The sequence below is a fragment of the Antennarius striatus genome, chromosome 4 (assembly GCF_040054535.1).
Source record: "Antennarius striatus isolate MH-2024 chromosome 4, ASM4005453v1, whole genome shotgun sequence".
Classification (NCBI taxonomy): Eukaryota; Metazoa; Chordata; class Actinopteri; order Lophiiformes; family Antennariidae; genus Antennarius; species Antennarius striatus.
The window spans coordinates 16881994-16895448 of record NC_090779.1 but is presented as its reverse complement, the minus strand read 5'-3'; the positions used below and the strand labels follow the sequence as shown (position 1 = coordinate 16895448).

The 13455-nt window shown below is 40.9% G+C and overlaps 2 protein-coding genes across 2 annotated transcripts; one reads left to right on the top strand and one right to left on the bottom strand.

Annotated features, from left to right (window-relative positions):
• The first annotated feature begins 3275 nt into the window (after positions 1-3275).
• rag1 (recombination activating 1) lies at positions 3276-9568 on the top strand. Its single transcript, XM_068313411.1, has 4 exons — positions 3276-3327; positions 4371-4707; positions 4788-5899; positions 6697-9568. Exons 1-4 carry the CDS (start codon positions 3276-3278, stop codon positions 8433-8435), a joined length of 3240 nt encoding a protein of 1079 aa, XP_068169512.1. The 3' UTR covers positions 8436-9568.
• A 1589-nt stretch (positions 9569-11157) lies between these two features.
• rag2 (recombination activating gene 2) lies at positions 11158-12759 on the bottom strand. The gene has a single exon (XM_068313715.1). The coding sequence runs from the start codon at positions 12757-12759 to the stop codon at positions 11158-11160; it is 1602 nt and encodes a 533-aa protein (XP_068169816.1).
• Between the last annotated feature and the right edge of the window lie 696 nt (positions 12760-13455).

The window sequence follows — 13455 nt, the reverse complement described above, 5'->3', positions numbered from 1 at the left end:
AACTCATGATAGTCACTGTGTGATCTTCTCTCATGGGAGGAGATAAAGTGAAAGAGGGAGAGACGGAGAGAGAGAGAGAGAGAGAGAGAGAGAGAGAGAGAGAGAGAGAGAGAGAGAGAGAGAGAGAGAGAGAGAGAGAGAGAGGAGAGAGAGAGAGAGAGAAAACAATTAATCACTTCATTGGAATAACACCTAATTGATTATTGACAAAACCTGAGGTGAGGGTGAGAGAAGAAGGGAAAGACGATGGGAAACAATACGTGAGAGAGAGAGGCAGGACAGATGAATGAGGGCAGATTTGAGTAGTAGGGTAAGAGGTTTGTTCTGGCAGGTAGTTTTGACAAATAGCTCTGTGCTGACGCCTACATCTTTGAGCATTAATCTATCAAATCATGTCTGTGGATGAGGGATAGAAAACGAGGTGGACAACGGGAGACGACTCACTGACTGGATGAGGCTTAAGTTGCTGAATGCGTCAGAAAAATGCAATTAAGAATTACCATACTGAATGCTCAATATACTGCATAAACATTCAGGAAAAGCAAGTGCATAATGCCCTCTTTACCCTGAATAGAATTCCAAAATTCATCTTGATATTTTCAACATAAAACTTTATTTGGTCTGTTCAAATGTGAACAATTCTGATTCTAATTTCCTATTAGGAAGTCATTGATGCTCCTACGGGACTTATTCATCGGCCATTTGGGCAAGTGACACTTTCTCTTGAGCTGCCACATGATCTGAGCTGTCAGAGGGTCTTTTCTGTAACTCTGGCTTACATAGTTCGACCTTGAAAACTTGATCTCTTCCGCCAAATTCCTTGTCACAGCTCACAATCAGTCTTAAGCCCATTTGTGTTGTCCACTCAGAACTAAGCCTGTTATCCTGTGCTACTCTTTTACAGAAGATCACTGCATTCTCCATCTGTCTGTAACCTCTTGCACTTTCCCTCTCATTCCTTTTCTCAGTCTGTATGTCTGTGTTAACACAGAGACAAACATAATACTGTAATTCTGATGGATTAGTAGAGCTGCTTTATATATGTTTGGTCTGTTTCCCTTGTGTCACTTACACATCAGCACGTATGAAAACAGATGCAAACCTCCTCCCAAATGTCTCCACACATGTACTGTCTTTGCTGTTTCCACTAATCCCTCTTGCTGCACACACCTGCAACACATTCGTCTATGCAAACATCGCTCACTGATGTTGTGTGGATTCATCACATTAGAAAAACCACCCCCTCCTTGTGCAAAGTGTCAGTTCACCGGTGCATTGCAAACTCCCGTATATCCTCCTGAACAACAACCTTTGTCCCTAAGGATCTGCTCCTCACATTCATAACACACTGCTTCATACCAGGTGGCTGTCTCCACAAGTCCTCTTTCCCATAAATCAGCCTGTCTTTGAGTTGATCAATAACAAGTCAATTAGCAGGTGCTGAGAGATGAGGGTCTCAGGAAGTCACTGCTTGTTTGTCAGGCAGACATCTGGAGCTTCTTCTCTGTCTGACACGGACCTTGGCTTGTCTGAGAAACATCTGACTAGCTGGCTATCATAAATCTAAATATTAGCTATAAATAGGCTTGGAACATCTTACAACAATCCATCATTTGCTTTGTGTGTTATAAGTAATGCATCAAGCGTTGAATACTTAAAATCTCCCATCTATATCTGATTGATTTGGTTAGAGCACATTTGCTATTATTTCTAATCAATATTTCTGGTTAATATCAATCAAAAAACTGCCTTTTCAGGTCACAATGACCATATGAAAACAATATGGGCCAACACTTATCTTGCCTCCCTGTTAAGCTGACAGGAGAGGACAGGGCCCAATTGTAATTTGGAGCCCACTGACTGTGTATCTAATGACTTGGCGGGCAAATACAGAGCAACAGCAACAGGCTCCTGTGGTGAATACACCTGATAACCCCCCTGGATAATTACAAACAAGAATGATCTTGGGAAAATACTCCCCATACCTACTGAGACACGCCATCAAATGATGCTGCCTAATTAAAACTTATTCTGGCGACAGAGCGACAGCATTTGGAGAAATAGATTAAACATTCTGATGTTGCAAAGACAGCTGCAGATAAAAAGCATATTTGATGCCTACTTATCAAAATGGTAATTGCCAGATGAACACTGTGGTTCAAACAGTCACCATTGTCACATCAACCACCACTTGAATTCTTGAGAGATGATGTGAAGTGACACGGTGACAAAGTAATTAGCATGACAATAACAACACATTTATCATGGCAATTTTTTTCTTCCCTTCTGTAATGATGACTCACTTTCCTAAGGTCTTTTTCATATTTCATGTTGCCTGTTCACACACTTCCACATACTGACACTTTTCCCTATTGCTATTGCCTCTACACAAATGCACACACACACACACACACACACACACACACACACACACACGCGCGCGCGCACACACATACACATGTATGTTTAGCAGGTCAGACATAACCTAACCTTCTAAATGTATCTTCATTCTTACAGGTGTCACTGGCGTTGGTTTGTCTTAATGTCAGCATCAGACACAATAGATACATATTGCAACTCTGTTACACACAAAACCCCCCCACTCATTTACCACACACCCCAAATATGTACTGAATAGTGACCATGCTTAAGACCTCAAGCAATAATATATGAAAACTGAGCAAGTTCCTACTGTACTCATATTAAGCAATTTCTATATTAATTTGCATATTTACCAAATCTGACTTTAAAAGTTTGGTCTCATATCTGAAAATATTTGTCTGTGAGATGAGAAAGTTCTTTTATTATGATCCATTGTACTTTAGTAGCCTTTTTCTCAGTTTCATAAACATTATCTGTCTTTCTGTCAGAGAGAGGCCACCTGGATGGGGTGAGCCAGCAGATGGATATGACAGAGGAGAGATAAAGGTGAAATAAAAGTGCTTCAAGCTGAGGATCATGGTGATATGGTAGAGAGTTGCCTTCATGTTGTTGAATTCTGAACACATATACAATATGTCTGCAAATATGTCTGCAACTGTGCTTCGGAGCTGACCTTGTTTTTTAAAAAAAAAATCAGCCGCCAGTATCAGGTGTCAGGAGGTGACTGTTGGGATCCAACTGAAAGAAGGATATAAATACAAGACACAAGGAGACAGACATCGATACCACAGTGGAGTCACAACCCCTGCCAACAGTCCAATTTTTGACTGACATAGACACATATAGCATAGGTAGTGTTTAGTGCCTGGCTCCAGGGCTTCCCTTGTGCTCTCATGCAAAGGAGACCCCCAGGGGAGCTGACGCCAGCTGAGACTCAAAATAAGGTAAGAGCACAGCTGATACACATGCACAAATGCTTAGCTGTTTGTCTCAAAGGAGAGTTCAGCATGTGAAGAACACAGAGAGCAAGGAAATGAAGGAGACTGTCAGATTCAAACCTCCCAGGGAGAAAACGTAGTGAGAAGACTGAAAAATGGATAGCCGGAGGATGTGTGCACACTATGGGTGTGCAATGGTAGGATTGTTTAACCGCTTTATTGTCTGAATGAACTGCAGTGGAACCAGAAAACATGGGAGCAGATGAAATAAGGTGTGCCACAGCAGAGGTATCATTGATCTTACCTGCGCTATATCATGAGGAATATGACTCTTCGTTCTTATTTGTGCTTAGAACTATTCTTTATGATCTTTCTTCAATATGATGTTTTCTTTCTCCTCATTTTTGTTCAATATCTGTGTATTATGAAAATAAGTTTCCTCTGTCTCTGATTTTTATCCCCTCCCTGAATTTATAATGCCAGTCATAGGCTTAAGGGACTCCAATTCTGTCTCCAGCCAAGATGATGACTAATATAAATGATTGACAGCCTTTTAGGTATAAGGTTGCCCATTTAGCAAACTCGCTGTGTCAAAGAAATGTCTCAATGGCTCCCCTGAGCAATGGGATTGGAGCTGAGAGAAATCAGGATTTTTGTGCTGTATCGATCCCCCAATGCTTGTCTCATGCATTTTACAGAAGATCTAAATGCCACTTATGGTATAATACGGCGCTCTAGGTCAGAGCTTACTATTCTCTGCTCAGTGGGATTTCAGGATACTCAGTGTATAAATTCAACAGGAATCAAGTTAAGCTGTTAGACTGTCATGGGCTCAATGCTGAGATGGAACTTGATACATCTGACACTTGGACCTTCAACTGTTTTCTCTTTAACCAATATATATATTTTTTCATACTATTGTTATTGGTCACATTCAAATCTCGTTGTCTCTCCTCTCCTCTCCTCTCCTCTCCTCTCCTCTCCTCTCCTCTCCTCTCCTCTCCTCTCCTCTCCTCTCCTCTCCTCTCCTCCCAAGGGTGAATGGTCTAAGTCTCATCATGGAGGAGGAGAGCCTTGATGACCCTAGATCCTCCATGCCGGCAGAGTTGCACCATCCCTACTCTAAGTACTCCCAGTGGAAGTTTAAACTGTTTAGGGTGAGGTCTATGGAGAAGGCGCCTCTGCCCATTGAGACACAGACTGAGAAAGAAGCCTTTTTTGGGATTTCACATCCTCCAGCTCTAAATATAGATTTAGATAATGGTGTGGGTCAAGGGAGTATTATGAAATTGTGCCTTGGAGGAAAAAGCAAGGAAAATGTGGAGGGTCCAGGCCGCAGGGTAGATATGAAACTAGAGGAAATGGAAAACCATATGAACCACCTCAGGTGACTAAAAGTTGCTACTCTATATTCAGGTCATTATTTGTGCTTCTTTCTAACTAATTGATTGGTTTTCCTCTATGAAGGTGCTTGTGTCGTCTCTGTGGAGTGGCATTTAGAAAAGTCAAAGGACCAGTGCATGATGTTCATGGGAATCTAGATGAGGCAAGCAAAGTTACTCTGCGTAAAATGGGCTGCAAGGTTACATGCTGGCCAGAGGTAATCCTCAAAGTTTTCAAAGTGGAAGTAACCCAAGACACAGAATCTGTTCACCCTCTTTCCTTCTGCCATCGATGCTGGATGGCTGCCATACGGGGTGGTGGCATCTGCAGCTTTACCAGAACAAGAGTCCCTGACTGGAAACCTCATTCGTCCCTCTGCCATCTTTGCTTTCCAAGGAAATCATCATTTCAGCGGACTGGGAGGAAGAGGCGGAAAGCCATTCCCAGTGTCCAGAGTTTGACAAAAATAATTCGGTATGACCATGGTGACAATCCTGCTGCCAGTGAAAGGAGGGCTCTGGAACATCCTATGCTCAGGATTTCAAGGAAATCTAGCTACCAGAATGAACAGTGGGTAAGGGACATATCATATTGCTGTGAAGACCATCTTAGTACCAAGCTGATCTCCAAGAAGCTCCCTAAAGACTACCTTTTTTCCTTCACCTGCATTGTGTGTAGCCACCTACTCTCGGATCCAGTTCAGTCTCCTTGTGGGCACCTCTTCTGCTGCAGCTGCATTACAAAATATTTCTGTGTTGTAGGTCCCCATTGCCCTGCCTGCAACTTGCACTGTACTCCTGATAATCTCACCTCACCTGTCGAAACCTTTTTGTACACCCTACAATCCCTACCTCTACTCTGCCCCAGAAGTGGCTGTGGCAAGCAGATAAGGCTAGAATTATTTAAAACTCATTGTCTAGATCATGAGCAACACGGACAGAATACAAACAAGCAGTCTTCAGAAACTGACAAGTACTTCCTTATCAATAAAGGGGGAAGACCCCGTCAGCACTTGCTATCCTTAACCCGTCGTGCCCAGAAGCAACGATTGAGGGATTTGAAGGACCACGTGAAGATGTTTGCAGACAAAAGGGAAGGTGGCGACTTCAAGTCTGTGTGCATGACTTTGTTTCTACTTGCTCTGAGATCCAGGAATGAACACCGGCTGGCAGATGAGCTTGAAGCAATGATGCAAGGTAACAGACTATTATGAGGTTTTTTTGTTCAATTAAAATAACCCTCCAAAACAAAGACAGAAGGACGCAAACAAATTAAAATTATGATTGTATTTACTCATCAATTTTTCCACTTAGCTGTGAGGAATACAGTCATCTCCTAAATAAGAATGAGTTGTAAAGTTCAAAAGAAAGTTTTTGTTTTTTGTGATTTTGGCAAGAAAGCATTTACTTATTGTCCACTTCTTTTTATTGAGCCACCATTCACACTAAACCCTCTTTTTTCTCTCTCCTGTTCTCTCTCAGTCTGTTTGCCTGTCTCACAATCCCTTTAATGCACAACAACAACTCTGTTGAATGGACTGTTAGAATCAAAACAACATCAGCAGCTCTTGTATCTGCAAATTACACAGACAGCACCATCCTCCACTCTGGGGAATAGAAGCCAGCTGGTGTCTGTTTTCATCTGCAACCAATACATCACTTTTTCCAGCTTCACTGATTCACCCTCTGCCCTCTTATAACATTTTGAAATTAGGAAATATTGGATTTTGTAATCATGGGCTTGTGGGTTTTTGACAATGATACATTCATATTAGGGTGTTAATTTTGTGTTTCTCTCTGCTTGGTCTAAATGTGTGATATCAAATGAGAAAGTGTTAGACATCGCAGCTTTTTTTTTGCGGCACTGGGAATGGGCCTTAAGACAGTTTAGTATTAAATAATTCTCATCCCTTTTCATCGTTTTTACTTATTTATTTTTTTGCATCTTCTATTTCTTTCATTGAAAGTCTCCATTGTTTTCTCTTTTTCTGCAGGCAGAGGATCTGGGTTGCATCCTGCTGTGTGCCTGGCCATTCGGGTCAACACTTTCCTTAGCTGCAGCCAGTACCATAAGATGTACCGAACTGTCAAAGCCACCAGTGGACGCCAGATTTTTCAGCCCTTACACGCCCTGCGAGCTGTAGAAAAAGAGCTTCTCCCTGGCTTTCACCAGTTTGAATGGCAGCCAGCTCTCAAGAATGTGTCAACATCTTGCAGTGTTGGCATTATTAATGGTCTCTCTGGATGGGATTCCTCAGTGGATGAGTCCCCAGTTGACACCATCACTCGTCGGTTTCGCTATGATGTGGCACTGGTATCAGCATTAAAGGATCTGGAGGAGGACATCATAGAGGGACTGAGAGAGAATGGAATGGAAGACAGCACTTGCCACTTTACTGTCATGATCAAAGAGTCCTGTGATGGTATGGGTGATGTCAGTGAAAAACATGGCGGAGGACCGGCTGTCCCTGAGAAGGCTGTGCGTTTCTCTTTCACCGTCATGTCTGTGTCTTTCAGAAAAGACAGCAAGGAGGAAGAGGTCACCATCTTCACAGAACCAAAGCCAAATTCAGAACTGTCCTGTAAGCCCCTTTGCCTGATGTTTGTGGATGAATCAGACCATGAGACACTCACAGCAATCCTGCATCCTATAATTGCAGAGCGTAATGCAATGAAAGAGAGCAGATTAATCCTATCCATTGGTGGACTTCCACGATCCTTCAGCTTTCATTTTAGGGGCACGGGATATGATGAGAAGATGGTTCGTGAGATGGAAGGCCTTGAGGCCTCTGGGTCTGCCTACATTTGCACCCTCTGTGATGCCAGTCGTGCAGAGGCCTCTGAAAACATGGTGTTACATTGTATCACCCGCAGTCATGAAGAGAATCTTGAGTGTTATGAAATTTGGAGAACCAATCCATTTTCTGAGTCTGTAGAGGAGTTGCGAGATAGAGTCAAAGGGGTCTCTGCCAAGCCCTTCATGGAGACCCATCCCACGATGGATGCATTACACTGTGACATTGGCAATGCCACTGAGTTCTACAAAATATTCCAAGATGAGATTGGGGAGGTGTACCAAAAGGTCAATCCCAGCCGGGATGAGAGGCGTAGCTGGAGGGCAGCCCTAGATAAACAGCTGAGAAAGAAGATGAAGCTTAAACCAGTAATGAGGATGAATGGGAACTATGCCCGCAGGCTAATGACCCTGGAGGCTTTGGAGGTGGTGTGTGAGCTGGTGCCCTCAGAGGAGAGAAGGGAGGCCCTTAGGGAACTAATGAGACTCTACATTCAGATGAAGCCCGTGTGGCGCGCCACCTGCCCAGCCAAAGAGTGCCCTGACCAGCTGTGCCGATACAGCTTCAACTCCCAGAGCTTTGCAGAGGTCCTCTCCTCTAAGTTCAAATATAGGTACAATGGGAAGATAACCAATTACTTGCACAAGACTTTGGCTCATGTGCCTGAAATCATAGACAGAGATGGATCCATAGGGGCTTGGGCCAGTGAAGGGAATGAGTCAGCAAACAAACTCTTCAGGCGTTTCCGGAAGATGAATGCACGTCAGTCAAAGACCTTTGAATTAGAGGACGTGTTAAAACACCACTGGCTCTACACTTCCAAATACCTACAGAAATTTATGGAAGCTCACAAAGACTCTGTTAAAGCTCTGCAGGCCACCATCGACCCAATAGAGAACCAAGATGAAGATGTACCTATGGAAAATAAAGATGTTTGATTTGTCTTGCAATGTGAACACAAACGTATTGATTTCAGGATAATTGGGTAATAACTGCTTTGATTGGTAAAAATTTGATTTTTAAACATTCATTGTTACAAATGTTCTTTTATACCAGTTGTTTGTGAATTTTAAAATTAATCTTAAGTCATATAATATCGTTACACCACATGTTTATAGGAATGCTTTATTCTTGAAATTTTCTATATGAATACATTTGCCTTGGCCTGATTGTTAGCTGTTAGTTACTGCAGTGTAAAGATGAGACAGCAGAGGAATATAGAAATAATAGAGACTTCTTTTCCACTGCTCTTAGCAGAAACCTTTTTTTCTTGGGTGAAATATGAAGCAGTTTATTGTATTGTAAGGATGTGACACATTTATGAATATATAGTGAGGATATTTATGGCAACAGATGAAAGCGCTGTAAGTCATGTGGGTAAATTGTGTTAAAAAGACCACATTTTTGGCCTCTATATTAATATATCATTTGAGCAGGAGCAAAATGCAATCACAGAGACACAAATGTTCTTTGTTTCATGAGTGCCCTCTGAAAAAGATTACTTTAGTGCTTTATCTTTGGATCCCTGAGGGGCAGAATGGATGCCAGGTCACTTTGAACCAATTTTTATATTTTACTTTTTTCACAGTGGAGAATAGATGATACTTATTTGAATTCTTCACATAAAATAAAGCATATAGTGACCTTTTTGTTGATGTCATAAAAATACAGTATGGTCCATTACGGAGCCTAATACCCCATGGACTCTCCAGCAGTGGGTATGGATTTGTCTTAAGTTCTGTATATAACCTGGCTCTTTTTCATTGCTGATATTTCTTCTCTGCCACGGTTGACAGAGGAGAGGGATGAGCAGGAACTGGAAAGACCAAATGTAAACTGATATTTTGGCACTTTATATGTTTGATTGATTGATTAGATTTTCTTGTTCTGCGCTGACAATTTTAAAATGTGACAGGCAATTTTGTTTTCTTATTTGATTGAATACTTGATTTTATTTCACTGTCATGAATATAACCATATGACAGCTGTGAAATATTCACATTTCATTTGATAGTTGTCACTGTTCTACAACGGCATCATGTTTTTGAGTGTATTATATTGTAACTTGTCCAATATTTGCTTTATAACCATAATGAATTGCATTTCCAAAGAAATGGGTGATGGATGTTTCACTAACTCACTTTTCATCATGCCCTTTTCTATGATTTGAAAATCCACCATTTATTTTTCCTGAGCTATTTTTTTTATTGTTTTTTAAATAGTTCATAATTTTCAGATATTATTTATTGCATTTTTGCTGAAATGTCCTTCCATTGAAGAATAAATAAAGTCACAGTCGGATGAGATCTGCTATTTTAATAGTTTTGATTAGATCTTATTGAATATTGTATATTGTATTGTATTGTATTGATAATTCATTTCTAGAGCACAATTCAGGTATGCCTGATATTTCAAAATAGTACTTTTAAGACACATATGTCCTAGAATGAGAAATGTTCTGTAATTAATGAAAATAGAAGTTCAAAACACCGCAGACACATATGTATAAACATATGTGGCTCGGGCGGCAGTGGCTCAGTGGTAAAGCGGGCAGTAGAGCGGGTCGTCCTATGATTTAAGATCGGCGGTTTGATTCCCGCTACCACTCCCCCCCCAAAAAAATACCCAGAGGTAAGCTGACAGTGGGAGGTATCAGCTCACATCCGGAGCACTGCCGAGGCACCCTTGAGCAAGGTGCCGTCCCCTTTACAAATTGCTCATTTGAGGAGCACCAAGAAGGAGCTCCCTGCCACTCTACCTCCCCTGCATGCCTACAGGCCCCCCTGTGTGTGTGTGTGTGATACAGGGGCCTGTACTCACAAATATATATATATATATGTATGCATGCATTTGAATCATTAGCTAGAGTGTGAGTTCTTAATTTCCCTTCGGGGATCAAACCAGTATATAAAATTTAAAAAAAAAATTAAACAGAGCAATACTTCTATATTACCTATGTAACTATCATTTTATACATTTTACAAGTGGAAGTCTTATTTTTTTCTTTATTGAAAATTAAAATACCTGAAAACTGATAAACAACTGATGGCAGTGGATGCAAGCTAGAATTACTGTCAGCTTAAACATATTAAGATTTCCCAAAACATAAAAGCCTGTGAAAACAAATAAGCAATAAATGGGCAAGACACAAATACTCAATACAATTTAATGGAGGCTGTTTATTTCTGACTTCATTGATTCGTATATTGAACATTTTTCAACAACAATTTATTTATTAACTTTAAACACATTCTCAAAATACATAGCATTATCGGCAGTAACATAATTTGCATTCAGTAAATTTCATTTAGTTGTGGAACAAAAAACAACAATTGAGCTCCACATGGCTATGGAAAAAAGTGTTGTAAAAACCTGCAAACTTAATGTGAAAAATGTAAAATAAACAATATACTATAGCAACAAACAAGAAACTCATAAATTTTAAGTATGTTTTCTCAAACATTTTAAATTCTATTGAAAATACAGCTATTAGGAAATGACATATGTCTTATTTCAGATATTCTTTCGTGTTAAAATTTCTTTTACATGTAGAACAAGTCATTGTATTTTCATGAGTCATTTACTGTACTCATAAAACAAAGGATTTTTTCTCAGAAAACATCCTGAAGAGTTACCATATTCAAGGAAATAAAAGTCTAATCAATCAAAAAGTCTCCTGAAAAAGTGTTTTTTGGCTGGAGACATCTTAATTGTTGGAAGAGTTTTCCTGTGCCTGACTTTCATGGTGGTACGCTTAAGAGACATGACCCGTCGAGGTGGTGTCATCTCCTGGTAAGGAAGCCCTCCATGATTTAGGCAGAAGTACTTCTTGTTTCCTTGAGATAGTTTGACCAGCAGGTTCTCTGACAGTTCCATGCACTGTGCATGGACCCAGTGTCCTTCTTCTCCTCTGGAGCAGAAGATCATGGCTGGACGGAGGAGCTCTGAGGAATAGTATGGCTGCCATATGTTGGGGTCCACCTGACACCCCAAGCAGCATTTGGTCCAGTAGCTGGTTTGTGATTCATCTTCCTCATCCTCTTCATTGTAAGTATCCTTTTCTCCATCATTACTGTCCTCCAACTCATGTGGCTCACGACCAAAGTAGAGCTCTTCAGAATCTTCAAGGGGAGTGGAGTTATCGTAATCATTGGACTCCTGGATACAGCCCTGGCTTCCATCCACCTCTTTATTTTCTCCCTCTCTCTGGAAGCTCACCTGGTAAAAGTAATGCGTATCTGTTTGAGATGACCTCCCCTCAGTAGGTACACCAAGTAGGATGCTTTCTTCCCCAGCACTGCCACCAAACCAAGTGCGACTATGAATGATATCCGGTATCCAAGTAGGTGGTTCCAAGTGGTCAATATGGATTCCTTTCTCATCTAGTGTAACAGTGCTGCACTCCAGCCTCTTCTGAGAGTCTAATTTATATCCACCTAAGATGATATATCTGTGTGTAGGACCTGTACGAGTGATAATGGCACTAGAAATAGACATACCAGTGTTCAGAGACTCACATGAGATCAAAGGACTGCCCTGTAGAAGCTCAACATGCAGACAAAAGAGTCGAGGGGGACGAGAGTCTGAGGAAAGTGAATGACCTCCGAGAAAGTAGACACAGTCTGCTCTAGCGAAGGCCAAATGGAAGGACTGTCCATGGCTGAGTTCTGGTAATATATGCGCAGAGGAACAACCAAATTCTAAGTCAAACAGGAACACCTGAGGTGGACAGTCAAAGACTTTATTCCAGGTTTCTGTGGTTCGTTCTCCTGTTGGCAAGTAGGATCTTCCCCCAAATAAAACGTAAGCGGTCTTGCCGTGGCTTTGAACAATACTCAGTGTATGACCATATCGGGGCCCTGGTACTTCTCCAACCAGTTCTTTTTCTTTGCAGCACAAGGTCAGTTTACGATTACATCCTCGACTATCCGTTGTCAGCACATACAGGCTTGATGAGATTTCATTATTTGGGGTTCGCCCACCATGGATGACATAACTCTCTGGAAACCCATCATATGGGTCGAGGCGGCAAACAGCTGGACAACGTAATGGAGGAAGATAAAATGAATCATTCGAAAAAGAGATGGCCCTCAGCTTCATGTCACCCTGTTTGAACTGAACCCCAAACACTCCTGTTGGACATGAACGTTTAGGCCAACCTTTCTGGCCAAACAGGAGAACTTCACCATCCAGCTGTAGCAGAGAGCAGCCGGGTTGTAGAAGACTTGCACAGTTGACTGGAGTTAATGATTGCAGGGTCATTTTCCAAAAGGAGCCTGCATCAAATCAGCACACAAACACAATATAAGAGACAGCTGTTGATAGTTTTCATTAAAGGGCTTTAAATTTTTACTTCCTGTTTATCACAGTAACACCTGGAGAAGCATAATCAATGTTTTTTTCTCTCTAAATTAATGAAAGATGACTGTTTAGATGACTGTTTTATTTTAGGACTGAAAATATTTAAATAGTAATTATACACACACACACACACACACACACACACACACACACACACACACACACACACACACACACACACAGTTGGGACAAACAAATTAAAAATTGCTGACTGCTGATACTATTACAACCACTGCTTTATTACTACTGTCATTGCTATTGGTGATAATGTTGATGATGATGATATTTTTGAACAACTAAACACTTTTAAGACTAATATATTTTGAGGATGCAGAGCACAAATGACTGATTCACTTTCTAAAAACATTTTCAGTTTGTGATACAACTTGACTAAACAGGCACAACATGGACATTGTTCATTAGCTATTTTTGATATGGAACAATAATCTATTACAAAAACATTTCTCAACTAATATTATATTTTTAAATCTTTATTCTGAGTCAGACAGGAAGCACCAGCTACTTCATATTCCTTCAAATGACATGTATAATATACATATGACAATGTCATTGACTTCAACACCAGTGGTATTGCTG

Excerpts from the sequence above, each read along its gene's own strand:
- rag1 (XM_068313411.1), top strand. The coding sequence starts at position 3,276 with ATGCAAAGGAGACCCCCAGGGGAGCTGACGCCAGCTGAGACTCAAAAT. Across the intron at positions 3,328-4,370 it reads AGCTGAGACTCAAAATAAGG|GTCTCATCATGGAGGAGGAG; the intron begins TAAGAGCACAGC and ends TGAATGGTCTAA. Across the intron at positions 4,708-4,787 it reads AACCATATGAACCACCTCAG|GTGCTTGTGTCGTCTCTGTG; the intron begins GTGACTAAAAGT and ends TCCTCTATGAAG.
- rag2 (XM_068313715.1), bottom strand. The coding sequence starts at position 12,759 with ATGACCCTGCAATCATTAACTCCAGTCAACTGTGCAAGTCTTCTACAA.